General features: G+C 38.1%; 1 protein-coding gene across 17 annotated transcripts in view; it reads left to right on the forward strand.

The window, feature by feature from the left end:
- The window catches only part of CADPS2 (calcium dependent secretion activator 2), a 555,001-nt gene that overhangs the window by 300,843 nt on the left and 233,618 nt on the right, over positions 1–20,540 (forward strand). For all 17 annotated transcript variants that reach the window (XM_040472104.1, XM_040472105.1, XM_040472110.1 and 14 more), the window contains one exon: positions 5,174–5,313. In XM_040472104.1, coding sequence (XP_040328038.1) covers positions 5,174–5,313 — 140 coding nt within the window. The remainder of the gene's footprint in view (positions 1–5,173; positions 5,314–20,540) is intronic.

Here is a 20,540-nt window from a genome sequence, read left to right on the forward strand (position 1 = left end):
CATCAGCATTTAGAGAATGAGAAACTGTCAGAAGTTTTCATTTAAATAATCTCTTCCTGTTTAAGGCTTTTGGAGTTTGGAACAACATCAGTTTTTGTGTAAACATAGAAGGAAGAATTAAAAAGGAATAAAGTATGTATATGTAGGTGGCTCATGCCAAAATAAATCGGGGGGGGGGGGGGGGAAGGGGGGAAAAAAAGAAAAAGCTTTCCAGAATTGCTAGGGAAATGGAAGCTATAGCTTCAGAGGTTAGATCTACAACTCTTAGTCTTTGTTTCATTTTTGGAATCATCCTCTAAGTTAGTAATAACATTATTTTGTCTACTGGTTTGAGCCAAAAATCATCACTTTTTTTTAAACTCATTTAAGAAAGAATCTGTAAAATATTCCATTGGATACTTTAGCAGTCACAGAGGACTAATTCTATAATACAGTTTTTGAAGATATCACAAATGCCATTTTCTCTGTTCCTGGATGTGCCTTTATATGCTCAAGTGTATAGATATGCTGGATTCAACTCAACTGTGGCTTTTAGGATAGGCTTTGAGCAAAGTCTCAAAATAGTAGATACATTTAACAACTTGGGAGTTGAGAATAGTTTAAGAAGCTTTTATGACTGTTGTCTTTCTTAGAAAAAGAGCTTTGCTTGAAAATTTCTGTGTGAATAGTTCCACTTATCCACAGAAATGAAGACTTTTTTTTTCTTTTTTTTGCCAGAGCATGCCAAATTTAGTTGCCATGTTTTGCTTTTAAACACATGAGCATGTTTATAATTCTTTCATTTACATAGAAACTTCAGGTTTGTTTACTTCTCACATTGGTATAAAATAAGAATGGCTTAAAGTATAATATACTGCATTTCATTTTTTTAAATTTTAAAGCACGTGTGCAAGCAGGGGAGAGGGATAAAGGGAGACAGAGAATTTTAAGCAGGCTCCACACTCAGCCAGGAGCCTGACGTGTGGGGCTCGATCCCATGACCCAAAATCAAGAGTCAGACGCTCCAGCCGACTTAGCCACCCAGGCTCACCTACACTACATTTCATATCTTTATCCTTCAGGATATAGGCTTCCCATTTATTATATTCCCATTTAAATAATATTCTGACTAACAAGGGGGAAATACATCATTTTACATACAGACATGCCTCAGAGATACTGTGAACTTGGTTCCAGAGTTCTGCAATAAAATGAATATCATAAAGTGAGTCAATTGAATTTTTTGTTTTCTCAGTGCATGTGAAAGTTACATTTATAATATACTGTAATATATTATAAGTGCAATAACATTGTCTTTAAAAAGTACATATCTTTGGGTGCCTGGGTGGCTCAGTCTGTTAAGCATCTGATTCTTAACTTCAGCTCAGGTCATATCCTCACAGTTTGTGAGTTCAAGCTCTGCGTTGGGCTCTGTGCTGACAGTACGGAGCCTGCTTAGGATTCTCTCTCTCCCCCTCTCTCTGCCCCTCCTCCACTAGGTCGGTCTCTCTCTCTCTCTCTCTCTCTCTCATAAACTTAAAGAGTATATACCTTAATTAAAAAACACTTACTACTGAAAATGCTAACCATCATCTGAGCTCCCAGCAAATTGTAATCTTTTTGCTGGTGGAGGATCCTGCCTTGATGTTGATGATTTCTGAATGATCAGGGTGGGGTGACCCTGGCAATTTCTTAAGATACATGAAGTTTGCCATGTCAGTTGACTTTTCCTTTCGTGAACAATTTCTCTAGCATGCGATGCTGTTTGATAGCATTTTACACACAGTAGAATTTCTTTCAGAATTAGTCAATCTTCTTGAACTCTGCCATTGCTTTATCAATGAAGTCTAGATAATATGCTAAATCCTTTATTTTCAATTCAACAATCTTCACAGCATCTTCATTAGGAATAGATTCCATGTCAGGAAATCACTTTCTTTAGTTGTCTGTAAAAAGTACCTCCTTACCTATTAAAGTGTACTGAGATGATAGCCATTTGTACTGTGATTTATTTCGCTTAAAAACTTACAGGCCATTGCTGGGTAATTGGCATAATTTCAATATTGTTGTGTCTCAAGGAATAATTAGTCACATTTTCAGGTTCCACTTCTGGCTCTCTTGCTGTTTACACCACATCTGCAGTCACTTCCTCCACTGAACTCTTAAAACTCTCCAGAATCATCCAGGAGAATTGCAATCAACTTCTTCCAAACTCCTACTGTTACCTTGACCTCTTCATGTGAATCGTAGATGTCCTTAATGGCATCTAAAATGGTGACTCTGGGGCACTTGGGTGGCTCAGTCAGTTAAGCATCTGACTCTTGATTTCAGCTCAGGTCTTCACGGTTGTGGGATTGAGGCCCGTGTTGGACTCTGTACTGACAGTGAGGAATCTGCTTGGGATTCTCTCTCTGCCCTTCCCCTGTTTGTGCATGTTCTCCCCCCCCACCACCCCTAAAAATAAATTTTAAAAAATGGTGACTTCTTTTCAGAAGGTTGTCCATTTACCTTGCCTAGATTTGTCAAAGTAACCGTTATTTAGAGCAGCTTTAGCCTTAAAAAATGTTTCTTAAATAAGACTTCAGAGTGAAAATCACTCCTTGACTCTTGGGCTATAGAATGAATGTTGTGTTAGCCAGTGTGGAAATAGCATTAATCTCATTGTCTATCTCCAGAAGAGCTCTTGGGTGACCAGGTGCATTGTCATTAAGAAGTAATAGTTTGAAAGAATGTTTTTTCCTGAGCAGTTCTCAGCGGTCCTCTTAAAATAGCCACAAAACCATTGTGTACACAGATGTGCTGTTATCAAGGCTTCGTTATTCCATTTACAGAGCTCAAGCAGAGTAGATTTAGCATAATTCTTAACAGCCCTGGGATTTTTGGAATGGTACATGAGCTTTGGCTTCAATTTAAAGTTACCAGCTGCATTAGCCCCTAACTAGAGAGCCAGCCTGTCCCTTTGGTGCTTTGAACCCAGCAATTGGCTTCTCCTCTCTATGAAAGTCTAAGATGACACCTTCCTGGACGTTGAAAATCTGTTGTGTAGTGTAGCCACTTTTATTAGCTAGATCTTCTGGATAACTTGCAGCTTCTACATCAGCACGAGCTGCTTTGCTTTGCACCTTTATATTATAGAAATGGCTTCTTCCCTTAAAGCTCGTGAACCAACCTCTGCTAGCTTTACATTTCTGCAACTTCCTCACCTTTCTCAGCCTGCTTAGAATTGAAGAGAGGGCCTTGCCCTGGATTAAGCTTTGGCTTAAGGAAATGTTGTGGCAACTTGGATCTTCTATCCAGATCGTGAAAACTTTCTCCATATCAGCAATAAGGGTGTTTTGCTTTATCATCATTTGTGTATTCACTGGAGTACAGTTTTAATTTCCCTCAAAAACTTTTCTGCTGACAACTTGGCTGTTGGGCCCAAGAGACCGAGCCCTCAGCCTCTCTTGGCTCATGTCATGCCGTCCTCACTAAACTGAATGATTTCTAGCTTTTGATGTAAAGTGAGAGACATGTGGAGCATCTGGGTGGCTCAGTCGGTTGAGCATCCAACTCTTGATATGATCTCATGGTTCAGGTCATGATCTCATGGTTTTTGAGGTCGAGCCCCACATTGGGCTCTGTGCTATCAGTGCAGACTAGGATTCTCTCTCCTCCTTTCCCTCTCTGTCCCTCTGCCACTTGCACAGGTGTGCACACTCGCGTTCTCTCTCTCTCTCTCTCTCTCACTTTCAAAATAAATAAAAATTTAAAGAGGTAAATGAAGTGAGAGATGTGTGACTCCTTCTTTCATATTTAGAAACTATTATAGGGTTATTATCTTGGTTTCAGTATTGTTGTATCTCCAGGAATAGGAAGGCCCAAGGGGAGGGTGAGATACAGTGGAATAACCAGTGGGTAAAGCATTCAGAAAAACACAAATTTATCAGTTAAGTTCATTGTCTTATGTGGATGTGGTTTGTGATGCCCCAAACAATTAAATTAGTAACGTCACAGTTCTTCGCTGATCGCAGGTCACTATGACAAATACAACGTAAAAGTTTAAAATATTATGAGAATTACTGAAACTTGACAGAGACGTGACGTGAGTGAATGCTATTGGAAAAAGGGCACCAGTAGACCAACTCGGCACAGGATTGCCATAGACCTTCCATTTGGAAGACGCAGTATCTGCGAAGCACAATAAAGTGAAATGCAATAAAATGAAGTGTGGTTGTATACGGCATGTAAGATATGAAGAGTAAGCTTGTCTCTCTTGTGTCGGCTCTGTGAAGCTGTGGTATTAGAAAATAATCACTTGGAAATTTTATTAAAAATAATTACTTTGTGAGGGTGCATGGGTGGTTCCGTCAGTTAAGCATGTGGCTCTTAATTTTAGCTCTTGTCATGATCTCATGGTTCGTGGCATCGAGCGCCACATCAGGCTCTGCAATGACAGCACAGACCCTGCTTGGAATCCTCCCCTCCCCTCCCCTCTCCTTTCCTCTCTCCTCTCTCTCCCTTCCCAGCTTGCACGTGCCAGGGTCTCCTTCCCCTCCCTCCCTCCCTCCCACCCTCCCTCCCTCTCTCTCTCTCTCTCTCTCTCTCTCAAAATAAATAAATAAAAATTTAAAAATTTAATTATTTTGTGTCAGTCCTTATAGTATTTATAGATATGAAAACATCAGGAAAAAGTCCTCTGGTGTTGATCTAGGACAGAAAATGTGCTATGAAATCGGTCTTTTCCATCTCTAATTGTGTTGACTTCCTTTCATGCTGTCTTACAATGCAAATATTAAAACATTAGGTATATTTTTGCTGCCTAGAATAATTGGTTTTACTTTTTAAACACGCTATCTGTAATTTCAAAAAATATTTCCTTCTGAACTTCCATGCCCTGAGTTTAGAGAATAGTCTTGAAATTATAGGTGTCTAATAAGTATTTCTCAACTGTCAATTCAACTGCAGTCTTTGTGCTATTACCTCATTAGGAAATGACACAGGAAGAAAACTCGTTATGTGATAATATGAAAACACATATTTGTCAAAAAGATAAATGAGGCTGTATTGAAAACCCATCTGTTGTGGTGGGAGTCAAGTAGTTTAGACACATTTGGGCATGATACCTTCTTTTTAAACAGGAAAACAAGATTTCTGTTTCAATCCTTGGAGCTTGTATTGTGCACTTAAATGTGTTCTTTTTTGTCTTTTATAGGTGATATTATACCCAACTTCTAATAGCTCCAAGTCAGCTGAGTTGCACCGAATGGTAGTTCCAAAAAATAGCCAGGACTCTGACTTAAAGATCAAATTAGCAGTGCGAATGGATAAACCACCACATATGAAACATAGTGGGTGAGTGTGTACTTGAAGATGCTGTTCTCCTGAATTATTGGATCTCGTTTCAATGTATCACTTTTGCCAGTTTACTGACAGAACAGGTATATCATGAAATTTTCCCCCCAAAATGACATTTACAGGTTAACTTAATTTTTTACACTCCTAGACACGTTTACAGCTAAATATATGTGTATTTAGTTATTATAACTGTGTGCATGCTAACATAATAATAATTGATTGCACTGGTATTCTGTATCACTCATGTCAATGAGGAGCAGTGATGGCTGGAGATAACTTCCAAGAACTACTCTTCAAAATATAATAGTCAAAACAAGCATAGTATTCAGCTCTCCAACAGCTAAACTTACATAAAATATATTAAAGCTAAGATGTCGTTCACATATAACCCAGGACACTGTGAAAGGTTTGTCAGGGAGGGATGTGAGTGTTCATCCAATATGTGAGTGAAAAACTAAATCAATGCTGGAGAGTAAGCCAGAGGGCAGGACCTGTCTCCTGCGGACCACCATGGGTCAGAGTCCGTCATCCTCTCTTCCAGGGTTCCTTTTCCCTTGTAGTTGGTGAGGTAATAAGTCTGAACTCTTGAACACAATGAGTTTTTTAAAAACCCCGGTCTTTCTCAGATTAACACTGTAGGGCTCGCTACAGTCAAATCACAGCACAGAGTTGTTAGCTATTAGGAAAGCATGTGATCTTTTTCTTCACGAAGGAGAGAAACAGTCGCTAAAGTGGCTCCCTTTGAGATTAGCAGCCAACATGAGTCTAAGAAAGTACATTCCTATACAGAGAGGTGTCATCTTCTGGCTTTAGAGCCAAATCACCAACACTGTAGCGGAGTTCACTGATGAGTCAACAAAATAAGGATTCTTTGGATGACTAACACGGGGCTAAGGACTACATTGCCTCCTTAGTTTGGATGGGCAGTGTATGCAGTGTCAGAATGAGTCTCCCTGATGGGAGAAACAGCTCAGAGGGTGGGCTCTTTGAAAGGAAACCGTAAGTTGGGTAGCTCACATTGTGGCATCTCAGTGTAGTGTTGCAAACTAAAGTCTAACTATGACTCAGCTCATAATGCAGATGGAATTCTTGGGATTTAATAGAGTTCTTCTCATTCATTCATCTCCCTGGTCACCATTGATGTATTTAGCAGGCATGTATTGAGCACTTGCTCTGTTCCACCCAGAGCAAACCTCAGTGAGGTACCATCTCAGGCCTAAGGAAAGTGGCTAGTCAGGGATTCAGACTTATATACAAGTAGCTGTAATAGTGATGTTAGTCATGAAAATCCCACAAGACACCTGACTTTCAAGATAAAACTTGGAAGTGTGAATTCAGGTGGGCAATGAGGAGGAAGAGCATCCCAGTCACATGACCTAGCATATTCATGGCCAAGAGTTCTGGAAGGGCTGTTAGCCAATGAAGACAAGTTGGGCGCAGTTAGCATAGAGCGCGTTGAGACAAGAGAGTTAGAATACTACTGCCGTAAAGTGCTTAGAGATTAGTAGACCCTAGATTTGGACATAATATTTCTTCTGTTTTTACATCAGTCTCTTTTGATGAATGGCACCATAAGAAATTGGAACCTATGTATTATAATTCCAACAGAGTCCTTAATTTGCAAATGTCCAGCACCATGGTGAATACCCCTGGAGCCTTAAAATTGTCCAAAGAACCAAGATTAAACATGAGGTTAGGCACATGGCAAATTCTGCAGCCTTTCACTTGTGTGGAAAGAAAGCCCTGCTCTCTTCTTTGGCAATTTCTTCCCTTAGAATGCTCCAGGGCAGGTGAGACAATCCAGCCCCCTTCCAAGACTTGATTTTGTTGTTGTTTGTTTGGGGGGGCGGGGGTTTTTTTTTAATCACTCCTTTGCCCTTGAGAAGAACTGGTTTATATCCTATCTCTGAGCCCTTGACTAAATCAGGACCCCCCGCAGCCCAGGATGTGTCTGGAGTTGACTTGTGTTCAAGACTGCTGGTGAAAGGCATCACTAAAGAGAATATATCTCAGTCTCTCAATTTAATACATAAAGCCCAAGAACTCGCCTTGGATTCAGATGAGGAATGCTTTAGATCCATCCACATCAATTATTATCTAAAATGATTGTGACAGACATTACTAGATATTCGGGTGTCTCTGCAGTTGATAGTATGTAAAAGGAAGGAATTCTAGAACTGAAAATATCTGTGATGCTGTTCTCCTAGTTGGTATGTTATTCAGCATAATTAAAGACAACATATTTCATAATAATTCCTTAAAAACTAATACCAGTATTGGACATAATAATGATCAATCAGAATTAAAAGTTTTCAACACTGCTATAATAGGTGATCCCCATGGGCAGGCACAGGTGTTTACTACAAGTGCCTGATTGGGTTCCTCAGTGCCTGTGGAGACACACAAATATTTTGAATATCACCCCTGTGTATGTGGGCAAACATGATTTGACCTATATTATAATTGTATTCATCTTTTTCTGCAGTGTTTCATAAATGGATTTTACTGAACTTAATTACATTTAAGAAGAGAAAGTCCACTAACCTTTTTCTTCCAAGTACTCTATCATATGCCAAAGCAATAATAGGATATGAGTAGTAGATTAATAGCATTTTGCTTTGAGGCTGGAGTGTGTTCTGTCAATAGTTCATCCCATAATGAATAATTAACACATGAATAATGAATAATTGAAAAAGAAACAAGTCAAGTTAAAAAAAGATTAATTTATCTTTAAAATATAGCAAACCTCTCTTACAGAGAGTTGTCAAGTGGATTAAACAATAAATTGGGAGGGTTATGGGTTTTTATCTTCAGAGCACTTTTGAGAACTAGACTTTGAAATACTCTGGGTTGTTGGTTATAAAAATCTATTGGCTTTTAAAAATAATACGGGTATCTCTTATATGAACTATTGGAACATATAAATAGATGAATATTCATCACATGTGTAGAGCACCTGTATGGTCCCTAAATATTTTATCAATGTTTTTTATATTTTTTGTGGCCCCAACTGTGCCTGTGCACTGTGAGTTTCTTAGACCCATTTGAATCCACTGCCTCCCACAATGTGCAGTCAAGGACAGATATTAATATAATGATGATGATGATGAAAATAATAGTGTGCTCCTTAGAGTTTTAAGGAAAAAATTTACAGTAGGTTGCATTCCTAAGTTGAAAAGTAAAGAGTTCTAAACTCACGTTACATAGAACAGAGTATAATTTAAAATGAAAAATACCTAACAGGCACCTGGGCAGCTCAGTTGGTTAAGCACCCAACTTCAGCTCAGGTCATGATCTCCCCATTCGTGAATTCGAGCCCCACATCTGACTCTCCACTCTCAGTGCAGAACCTGTTTCAGATCCTCTGTCTCTGTCTCTCTCCCTGCCCTTAACTTGCTCATGCTGTCTCAAAAATAAACAAACTTAAAAGAAAAAGACCTAAAATAAATGTGTTTGGTTCTCAACTGTTGCATTTTTAAATAATCTTTTTTTTAAGTAGAAAAATATATCTGTTCTAAAGCTCATTTTTCTGATAACTAATGAGTCCGTGACTATACATTATAGTTTTTTTTAAGTAGGAATAACTGTATGCAAATGAAATTACATTTAATTTGGATAAAATAAAGATGATTTCATTCTTTTAAAACCAAACCACATGACATATATTTGATTGTTTAAAAAGGGCTCATTTATTCTTTTGGAATATATCCTATAAACTAATTATATAAACTCATATAAATCTGTTAAGTGAATTACCAGGTAGGTTTTGAATGGTTAAATAATTCATATCCATTTTTTTTGCGGTTGTTTTCCTGCTTTTTCTGGGTAGCTGGAAGACAGAAGTGTTCTAGGACAAATGGACTATCCTTTAGCATAGCCTAGTGGCTAAGTAGCAGCATTAACTTAAATCTCAGAAAATACTATTCCTCTTTTTACTGAATTACATTTTCCTAATTCAAAGGTTATTTTTTTCAGTCAGATAATAAAGTGGAATGAGATAAAGCGAATGATTTATTATGACAATTAAGCCTACAATGGAAAAGGAAAAAGAAGAAAATTAAATTGCCACAAATATGCAGAAGCATAAGACCAGGTTCTATCCATCCGAGGTCTCCGTGCACATGTTTTTTGGTTTTTGGTTTTTGGTTTTTTTTATAGTGAAAATGAATGAAAACCTCATGAGTGTCTAACCATAGGAGAGTTTTGTCACAGTTAAGAACTGGTAAGACTTGTAAGACAAAATATTAGCCAGATCACTGTCCTCCTATACATCTGTTTCTCTTTGTGCAGAGTCATGCTTGGCTCTTTAAACATTTCTTGATCAGATAGATGTATTGAAACATTTTGTAACTGTCGTTTATAAGTCTCTGTTTAATTAATATCTTAAAGGTTTCAAAGGCCCCGGGGCCTGTTTCTTGCTGCCAGGGAGAGACAGGAGTGGAGATTGCAGTGGGAAGAACGGTGTCGACACCAAGCTGGCTGCAGGATTATTATCCCCTGCTTTCCCACAGAGCCGGCCAGCCCTGCATTCAGGGACTGCGGTGTTAGGCTGTCAGACGTGGCATTTGCTCTTAACGTGAACGGACTGCGCTGTAATAAAATTGGATTGTTGATGATTTTAAGGTTTATGATCTTCAATTAGTTTGGGGGGTAGTCTGATGATCAAAGGGAGGAAAAATCTTACTTTTGTCAAGATGGCATTTGCTCTCAGGGTCCAGGCCTTACAGAAAGGACACGTCTGTTTTTTCCCTGGAAGAAAATTGATTCTCACTTTAAGTTGACCTTTTAGAATGATTTTCCTACATGTCCTTGTCTAAAATAGCCATGTTTTGACATTTGAACCTATATATAGGTCTGTTTGCCTTCCCAATTTGAATTTACCTCATTCTGACTTATTCTTATTTCATAGAAATCCTACTTCTTAGTGCCTTGCGAAAACCTCTGACAAAGTATTTGCTGGGTTCTTAATAAATGATTGATTCCTTTTCCAAATACAGCTCTCAGAAGAGAAGTCTGTCTGTGGTACTTTATAAACATGAATGTAACTGTTGTAGAATGATAAAAGGAATAAGCCCTCAAGGCAACTTCGTTTTTCCAGATACCTTATATTCATGTCCCTTTCTGCATGCTAATTTAAATCATTAACTGTATTTTTCATTTTAATTTACTGATGACTAGTTGTGTAATAATCATAGAAACATATTCAGGCATGGCTTTAATGATCCTTAAACTACATGTTTTAACTTCTCCTTTGCAAAACCTTCTCGGATTTCTTCTGTAATAAATTAGTTTGTCCCTGAGGGTTGATGGGGGTGGGAGGGAGGGGAGGGTGGGTGATGGGCACCTTTTGGGATGAGCACTGGGTGTTGTATGGAAACCAATTTGACAATAAATTTCATATATTGAAAAAAAATAAATTAGTTTGCCTTTAACTTTAAGCTTAAATGTGGCTTTCTCGAGATTTTTCTCCAGGGAGTGACATTTTAAGTTATTTTTCATGCATCAAATAACTATGCTCTCTTGCTTTTAGGCATCCTTCAGTGTCCTATCTGAGCATCTTAAAAGCATGTGAGGCCAAACAACTAAAAGTAGAATTGAGGTCTTGTAAAATTTTCTTTCAGGAACCCCAGACCATACTCATAGGTTATCCTAATGAATTTGGGGCACTTCTTAAAAAATTACAGTGAAAACTAGGAATAATTTAAAATATTTTATAAACAGTTAACATACAGAATTATAATAGACCAGTTCCATCTCCTTTATTGGTGCCTTTTATTATACAGTTTTTCTATTTGCACACATTCAAAAATTTTAAAATATTATCACCGAGTTTATAAATTAAAGCTCTTGGGCTTGTTAATGAGCATTGTGGGAGGTCGGGAAAAATTTGAACATTAGTTACAGACATTTAGTTGATTCCTCAGATACGTGACTGCACGGTAGTGCAGGTGGAGGGCAGTGCGGTAGTAGTTGTATACGACAAGTACAGGTGTCGAGCCCAGGACACTTGGGTTTGGGTCTCAGTTCTGTCACTAACTTGGGATAAGTCACTGCACCTGTCCTGGCCTGGTTTCATCAATTGCTAAAGGGGACATCAGATTAGAACATTTGAATGGTCCCTTCAGCTCCCCAGAGGACAGCCTGAGAAGATAGGACATTTGGGGATTCATGTCAGTCTTCTCAAGATAAGAAAAGGAAGTATGGAGACTGACTGAAGCATCAGGCTGCTTTTGTAGAAAAGTAATTTGAAAAATACACATTGTAGAATTGTTTATACTCTGATAGTAATGTTAAAAAACAGATGCATATAAAAATTTAGAAATGAAATACACTAAATATACTAAATAGAATAATGCAACTATGGGTAAAATTTTCTTGATTTTATAGATTTTTTTGTGATATAGTTATACTATTATGATGAAAGAATGCAATTATCAGACTAAAGATCAAACAGGTTTTCTTTTAATTAACAGTAGATAATCACTAGGGTGCCTGGGTGGCTCAGTCGGTTGAGTGTCTGACTTCAGCTCAGATCATGATCTCAAGGTCAGTGAGTTCAAGCCCCAGGTCAGGCTCTATGCTGACAGCTGGGAGCCTGGAGCCTGCTTTAGATTCTGTGTCTCCCTCTCTCTCCCCCTCTCCTCCCTCCCTGTCTCTCAAAAATAAACACACACACACACACACACACACACACACACACACACACACAAGGTAGGTAATCAGATATTTGGTAAAACTAATTTATTAGGGAAATTTATTTGAGAGGTTTCCTTAAGATGGCCTTGAAAGACTCCTGTCCATCCATTGTTTGTCCTATTACTTTTAAGTTTATTTTGAGAGAGGATGTATGAGTGGGGGAGGGGCAGAGAGAGAGAGCAAAAATCCAAGCAGGCTCCACACTGTCAGGCCAGAGCCCAATGCAGGGCTCGTTCTCACGAACCATGAGATCATGACCTGAGCCAAAATCAGGAATTCGCCACTTAACCAACCATCCAATATTTAAAGACTTGGTGTGGCTTAGGAACGTGCGCTCTGGAGACTGCCTCTCTTCATATCCTGGCTCCACCAATAGCTATGGCATCTTGGGAAAGTTGTAAAACCTCTCTCTGCCTCAGTTTCTTCATTTGCAAAATGAAATTGTTGGTAGAACGTAACTCATAGAATTATTTAGAGGAGGAGCATTTTATTTTTTTATTGCAATGTAATTAGCATACAATCTTCTATTGGTTTCAGGTGTACAACATAGCTTTAACAATTCTATACGTTACTCATTGCTCATCACGGTAACCGTATTCATCACCAGTCCCCATACAACGTTATTACAATATTGTGTGATGCTGTACTTTTTATCACCATGAATTTATTTAATAACCAGAAGTTTGTACCTCTTAATCCTGTTTATTTCACTGATCCTCTCATCCATTTCCCCTCTGGGAACCATCAGTTCCCAGAGTTTGTATTTTTAGAGTCTGGGTTTTTTTTTTTTTCTTTTTCTTCATTTATTTTTTTAGATAACACATGTAAGTGAAATGATATGGTGTTTGACTTCCTCTGACTTCATTCAGTTAGCTTAATACCCTTGGGCCCATCTTTGTTGTTGCAAATGGCAAGATCTCATTCTTTATGGCTGAATAATACTCCATTGGATATAGATACCACATCTTTACTCAACACTTGGGTTGCTTTTATATCTTGGCTATTATAAAACTGCGGTAAAGAAAGTGTGCCTATGTCTTTTCAAATTAATGTTTTTGTTTTCTTTAGGTAAATACCCAGTAGTGGAATTACTGAATTGTATGGAGTTTTTATTTTTAATTTTTTGAGGAACCCCCATACGTTTTTCCACAGTGGCTGCACCAACTTATATCCCTATCACCAGTTTATGATGGTTCCTTTTTCTCCCCATCCTTGATATCAATATGTGAGAGGATACCTCATTGTGGTTTTGATTTGTGTTTCCTTGATAATTAGTGGTCATCGGGACCTTTTCAAGTCGTCTTTAGAAAATGTTCCGTATGTCTTCTTTAGAAAAATTTTTATTCAGGTCTATTTTTAAATCAGATTATTGTGGTTTCATACAAATGCCAGTGTTCTAGATCTATGAAAGATGTTGATATTTTGACAGGGATCGTGTTGAATCTGTAGATTGGGTAGGATGGATGTCTCCACAATATTCTGATTCATGAGCATGGAATAGCTTTCCATTTGTTGGTGTCCTCTTCCATTTCTTTCATCAGTGCTTTATAGTTTTCAGAGTCCCAGTGTTTCGTCTCCTTGGTGAAGTTCATTTTAGCCTTTTTTTTTTTTTGATGCAGTTGTAAATGGGATTGTTTTCTGAATTTCTCTTTCTGCTACTTGATTATTTGTGTATAGAAATGCAACATATTTCTATATAATAGTTTTGTATCCTGCAACGTTATTGAATTCATTTACCAGTTCTAGTAGTTTTTTGGTTGAATCTCTAGGGTTTACTGTATATGGTATCACGTCATCTGCATATAGTGACACTTTTACTTCTTCCCAGTTTGGATACCTTTTATTTCTTGTCTGTTTGGCGTGACTAGGACTTCCAGTATTATGCTGAATAAAAGTGGTGAGAGTGGACATCCTTGTCTTGTTCCTGATCTGAGAGGAAAAGCTTTCAATTTTTTACCATTGCATATGATAATAGCTGTGGGTTTTTCATATATGGAGAAGTAGTATCTTAGTGTGTATAATGTGCTTTCAAGAGTAGCTGGCTTGGGCGCCTGGGTGGCTTAGTTGGTTAAGTGTCCAACTTTAGCTCAGGTCATCATCTCAGAGTTTGTGAGTTCAAGCCCCACATCAGACACCCTGCTGTTGGCACAGAGCCTGCTTCAGATTTCTCTCTGCACCACCTCCGTGTTCTCTGTCTCTCTCAAAATAAATAAACTTAAAAGTAGCTATCTAGCTCACAGTAATACCCAAAATGTTTTAGCTATTGATAAAACCCTAAAGAAGGTATGTGTTTGGGTTGAGACACTTACTAAAAGAAGGAAAAACAAATCTTAAATATTTACAATATGAAAACAAAAACCAAAGCACCATGATAAAAAATGCTGGTACATCAGAGAAGACAGAATAGGACTGGGTGGAGTGTTACTCAGCACTGGAGAAATAGGACATAGCGAAGACCCTTGTGGACCATACTAAGTACAATCCCACCTGGCCCTGCGTTGTGGGGAGGAACTTTGGTAGTTAGGTGACACATGAAATGTCTACTTCCTGGGCCAAATTAGGTTTAAAGCACAGTCTGTGTCACACACCCAGTGATCCATCCAAGAACAAGGACTACAGCCTAAATTCCAAATACTAGAGACTGAAACCTCAGCCTTGCCTATAGGAACACCTGCATCTTTGAACCTTTATCATGTTTTGTACGGGTTATTCTCTGTATGAACTTATTGCGGTAATAAAACAATTAACAAAACAGCTTACATTTGTATTTTCTGTTTCCTACCTGTCTGCCCCATATTTTTTCTTCTCAAAATCCATTCCTTTAAAAAAAAAATCTGGGACACCTGGGTGGCTCAATCCGTTAAGCATCCGACTTCAGCTCAGGTTGTGATCTCTTGGTTTGTGAGTTTGAGCCCCGTGTCGGGCTCTGTGCTGACAGCTCAGAGCCTGGAGCCTACTTCAGATTCTATCGTCTCCTCTCTCTGCCCCTCCCTGCTCATGCTCTCTCTGTCTGTCAATAAAAAAGCGAACATTAAAATAATAATAATTAAAACAGGTCTTTTGGAGAAGTACATGTTAGCTAGGATTTGTTCCAGTCTACGGTTGAAGATGGACTATCACTTGATCTTGATAAGGGTGGGGAGGGTCAATCCTTGAAGTTAGTTTCTATGGGGTATAATAGATTGTTCTACTCACTAAAGTATTTCTTGCCCATCCTGCAATCGTCATGCATGGACGAATATTACTCAGAACTGCATGTCAGGAAATGGATGGTAGAGAAACATTTGGATTAAGTCTTATTACCAACCAGCTAAACACTTTAAGCCCTCATTTTATTAGAATGTTGCTATAGAATGATCTGGGCCTTGGGTCTCAGGTGGTGATGAATACATAGAACACCTTTTTCTTTCTTTTTTTTTTTCCAGTTAACATTCTTTATTTCCTATTTATTCTGGATCCTTCACTTCTTTCCAATTTTTAAAAATTTAAATCCAAGTTAGTTAACATATAGTCTAATAATGATTTCAGGAATAAAATTTAGTGATTCATCATTTACAGATAACACCCAGTGCTCATCCCAAAAAGTGCCCTTCTTAATGCCCATCACCCATTTAGCCCATCCCCCCACCCAATCAATACCCCACCAGCAACCCTTGGATTGTTCTTTGTATTTAAGAGTCTCCTATGGTTTGTCTCCATCTGTTTTTATCTTATTTTTCCTTCCCTTCCCCTATGTTCATCTGTTTTGTTTCTTAAATTTCACATATGAGTTAAAAAACGTATTTGTCTTTCTTTGACTTATTTTGCTTAGCATAATACATTCTAGTTCCATCCACGTTGTTGCAATGGCAAGAGTTCATTCTTTTTGATCACCAAGTAATATTCCATTGTTGTGTGTGTGGGGGGGTGGTATATATACACCACATCTTTATCGGCTCTAGGCTGTCGTCCTCCCCCCCCCCCTTTTTTTTTTTACTGCCTTGTCCCAAAAGGATGCTCTAAAGATGAAAGGTGGTCTTAAAGGGAAGATGAAACTTTCTGAGCAGCAGTCTTTCCTCCATATGATCCTAATAAAGTCTTTGAAGGAATTTCATTTAGAAATCCCATTCACAACTAAGTGAACTAATTAAAAGGGCACCATTTCCATCTCACCTGCACCTCTGGCAACTTTCTCTTGCTCCTTCTCAAGCATCCATTAGGGCTGCTACTGAGTAGTAGAGGGGACTGGCCTGTGGGTGACCTAGGCTCTAGCCTGCTCTGCCTACGGGTTGCTCTGGGTCTTTAGTCATGTGCCTCCTTAGCTTCATCTTTAAAGCAGCATATTGAGCTCGTTAAAAAAAAAAACAAGAAACTTTTAGTTTTCTTCCAGCTCTGAAATTTCTTTCAATTTTTTATTTTAAACCTAAAAGTAGGGGTCTTAAGGAAAGTAAAATAGAAATAGTTCGTATTCCTGGGATAGAATAGAAACAGGTAAGTGATTTTCAAGGCATATCATTCTCTTTAAGGACATTTTCATAAACAAGAGGCACAGGGTACAGGGGGGTTAAGAACACAGGCTTTGGAGTTAGACCTGGGTTCATACTTGAGCCCTGTCATTTTTATGCAAACTTGGTCATATCTAGCTTCTCATGGCCTCACTTTTCTCAACTATAAAGTTGGATTGTCCTCAGCAGGAAATGAGATCTACTCAGAAAGCATGTAGCACAGTGCCTGCTACACAGTAAGTGCTTGATCACCTAGTAACAGTTGTTACTAGAATAAACATTATTTTTAAAAAATTGTAGTCCCATGAGGTATAATAAAACCTAAGTTTAACATCATAGTTTGATTGTATTTGGAAGAAGATGCCCAAAGACATATGGGAAAATAGCAAATCTTAATTCCTTCAGAATATAAAAATTATGTCCCCCCATTAGGGCCCTCTGCTTTAATTTTTTTGACAGTTATTATGGACGTAGGTGGTGGTGGTAGTTCACATGTGTACGTTTTGCTGTTAACTTTGTTTTGTCTTCTTATGTCCATGGAGAAAAATAGAAAATATTATGTAAGAGCACTCAGATAAGATCAAGTTATAAAAAAAAAAAAAAAAAAAAAAAAAAAAAAAAACATCTGGAGATTATTTCATAGCAAGTGAGAAGATAGAACTTTTCCCTTTATTTTAGCCCACTACAGTCTAACTTATTTTTAAAATGGCAGATGCTTTCAAAGCATGATATTTTAAACAACTAGTCGTGTCTTTTGTAAGTTTAGGGCAGTTGCTGATTTTAATTTTCTTAAATCTTTAGGTGAGTGTTGATCCTCTATAGCTTTAAGCAGCCTGTTAGGTTTGGAAGTATTAAAATTTGTCCACTTTTCAGTAAGTTATTGTTCACAGTAATTTTTACATACTATGTAAGTTTTCATTTTGTTGGGTGTTTTAAGTTGGTTGTATACATGCTTCATTTAAAGAGGGATTGAGAAAAGCTTACTCAATACTTAACGATTCAAAGACTTGTGTTTTGTAGTTACAATAGCATCCAAGACCTTCGTGTCATTGAATAATTAAATATGCTAATGTTTTATGAAAACAGTTGCTGGGAAAGATTGGCATCATTGAGGTTGGGGTTCCAAGGATTCTTCATGAATGTTCTCAAGTGGTTCCTGGTACATGCCTTTGGCAGTGTGGTGGACACTTAAAGAATGCTTTTACCCTGACCTCTGCCCCCGCACCTGTCAGTTCTTTGGTCAGGTGTGATCTCTGCACAGGGGCCCATCCTCCCCACCCCACACAGAATAGTGCCTTTCTTTCCTCACTGCCAACTTTCTCTTCTAACTAGCTTCATTATTTTCTTGTTTATTTTGAGAGATCATGCGAGCAGGAGAGGTGCAGAGAGAGGGAGAGAATCCCAAGCAGTCTCCTGGCTGTCAGTGCAGAGCCCTATACAGGGCTTGAGCTCACCAACCATGAGGTGATATGATCGGAACCAAAATCAAGAGTGGGTCACTCAACCTACATAGCCACCCAGGCACTCTGGTTCATTCTTTCTTAAGCTCTTATCATTACCTGATACTATTTACTGCCTGTTGTTTGACTATCTCATTACTACAATGTTACTTCCGTTTGGATGATTTGCTATTAACGTAGCCCTCCCAACCAAATCTAATTTCAGTAGGGAAATTTCCGTGGCCTTACTGCTATTTTTAAACCTAGTTTTTTATGAAAACTGTCTATTGCTTAGTAGAAGCTAAATAAATACTTGAGTGGATGTTTTCTTTTCCAAAGAAAGAACAGAATGCAGAACTTATGTTCACAGTTCTTTTATATTCAAAATAAGTGTTGGATTGATGGGATAGAAACTTCAAATTATAGTATTATCTAATTGGTACCACTGTAAGTTTGTTGGAATATGCTTCAAAATATTATTTCCCCAGAGGATTTACAATAGGTTTTTACAATTATAGAAATTTAGAAATTTCTATAGGACTAGAAATCCGAAGACTATTATCAAAAGAAAATTAGAAATATAGGGGCCCCTGGGTGGCTCAGTCAGTTAAGCGGCCGACTTCGGCTCAGGTCATGATCTCGCGGTCCATGAGTTCAAGCCCCGCATCAGGCTCTGTGCTGACTGCTCGGAGCCTGGAGCCTGCTTCGGATTCTGTGTCTCCCTCTCTCTGACCCTCCCCCATTCATGCTCAGTCTCTCTCTGTCTCAAAAATAAATAAACGTTAAAAAAAATTTAAAAAAAAATTAGAAATATAGAAATTATAGAAATTTACAATTTCTATAGGACTAGAAATCTGAAGACTATTATAAAAAGAAAATGTATTGTTCAAAAACACTTCAAGGGGTGCCTGGGTGTCTCAGTTGGTTAAGTTTCTGACTGTTGATCTTGGCTTAGGTCGGGAGCTCACCGTTCATGAGTTTGAGCACCATAAAGGACTCTGCGCTGACAGTGCAGAGCCTGCTTGGGATTCTCTCTTCTCTCTTTCTCTTTCTCTCAAAATAAGTAAAAAAAAAAAAAAAAAAATTAAAAAAACTTCAAGTTCAAAGTCATTATTCTCTAGAGTGAGACTTCCTTTTTTAATCATTTTTTTGCCTATGATGGAGGAAGTAGATTTGTAATATTATCTGTCAACATTTTCTGTTTTGACCATTTCTTTGATACATGGTGGAACTGTAGGAGGAGTTTCAGCAACACTTCCTGTGGGTAGGAGTATATCCCAGTGTTTGTATACAAGAATGCTGTATAACCGATACTAAAGGCCAAAAGAAAACTAGATTTGAGCATTGTTTATGCTGTCTTTGTGGAATCAGTAAAACTTTTGCTTTCTTTCTTCTATGGGAATTCCAGATTGAAGTCCTATTTATTTCAGGGTTTATTGTTTTTCTATTTCATGAACACTTCTCCATTTACATTGGCTCAAAAAAAAAAACATTTCATGAAAATATTCTCCCCAACAACTGACAAAGAAGAACAAAGAGAAATTAAAAAGAAGCCAGTGCCTTGATCATCTGAGACAGAAAGAGTCATGGATATATCCGGGGAGGGGAGCAGAAGGGAGGAGGGAGTGAGCAAAAGAACTCTGCCTGTTGTCAACCTGAGTGAAGATTGTGCAGGGGCCAGAGTGTGGTTTGGGTCCAAAACAGGAAGAAACTTAGGAGCCTGAACATTACATGAATTAGAAAACAGGATGAAGCCTGGCAGTAGTGAAGGACCATACCTAAAAAGAACCTGGTCGACATTTATTGCTGTAAAGCTGGTCTTGTTGGAAGCCCATGACGAGGAGAGCAAAATAGATTGGGAGTTGGGGGTAATGACGAGGTCCAAAGGGAAGAAAATGGGTGTTAGTGGAAAGTAGGGATGGGTAGAACAGCACCTGAAAATACAGAAACAAATCTCTTCAAAAGTAGTCCCAACTCATCTGCCAGTGTATTTTAATCCTGGAATTCTTTTCACAAATCCCATCTGGTTATAAGGAATACTTCCTAATCCTCTCTTTATGATCATAGAGTTTAGCAAAATGGGTATTGGTGACAGGATATAACTTCACAACCACAGTTCTCTATCAACACCATATTTGAGATGCCCGAAAATCATTATGTTGATGATGGGGAAGATAGCTAATGAATCTGTTTCAGCTGCATGGGTGGATGGATGGATGTTTTGATTATAAAAAGAATCATCACCAGCCACCTGGGTGGCTCAGTTGGTTAAGCATCCAATTCTTGATATCAGCTCAGGTCTTGATCTCAGGATCATCAGTTCAAGCCCTACATTGGGTTCCATGCTGGCTATGAAGCCTACTTAAAAAAAAAAAAAAAAAAAAGAATCATCACAACTTTAATTGATACCCATGTTAATTACATGAACAGAGCATGGAGTTCAGGAGTATTAAAATGTCTAATCACTCATCCTGGAATCTTGTATATCCTTAGGAGTAAATTAATATTCAAATCAAAAGAAAATAACTTATTTTCATGATTTAAAAAAATCTGTGTTTATGAATGTATCTTTTATTGTCTTTGCTTATTTCATATATCAGTACTT

This window comes from Herpailurus yagouaroundi, unplaced genomic scaffold (genome assembly GCF_014898765.1).
Source record: "Herpailurus yagouaroundi ecotype Mexico unplaced genomic scaffold, PumYag 100, whole genome shotgun sequence".
Lineage (NCBI taxonomy): Eukaryota > Metazoa > Chordata > Mammalia > Carnivora > Felidae > Herpailurus > Herpailurus yagouaroundi.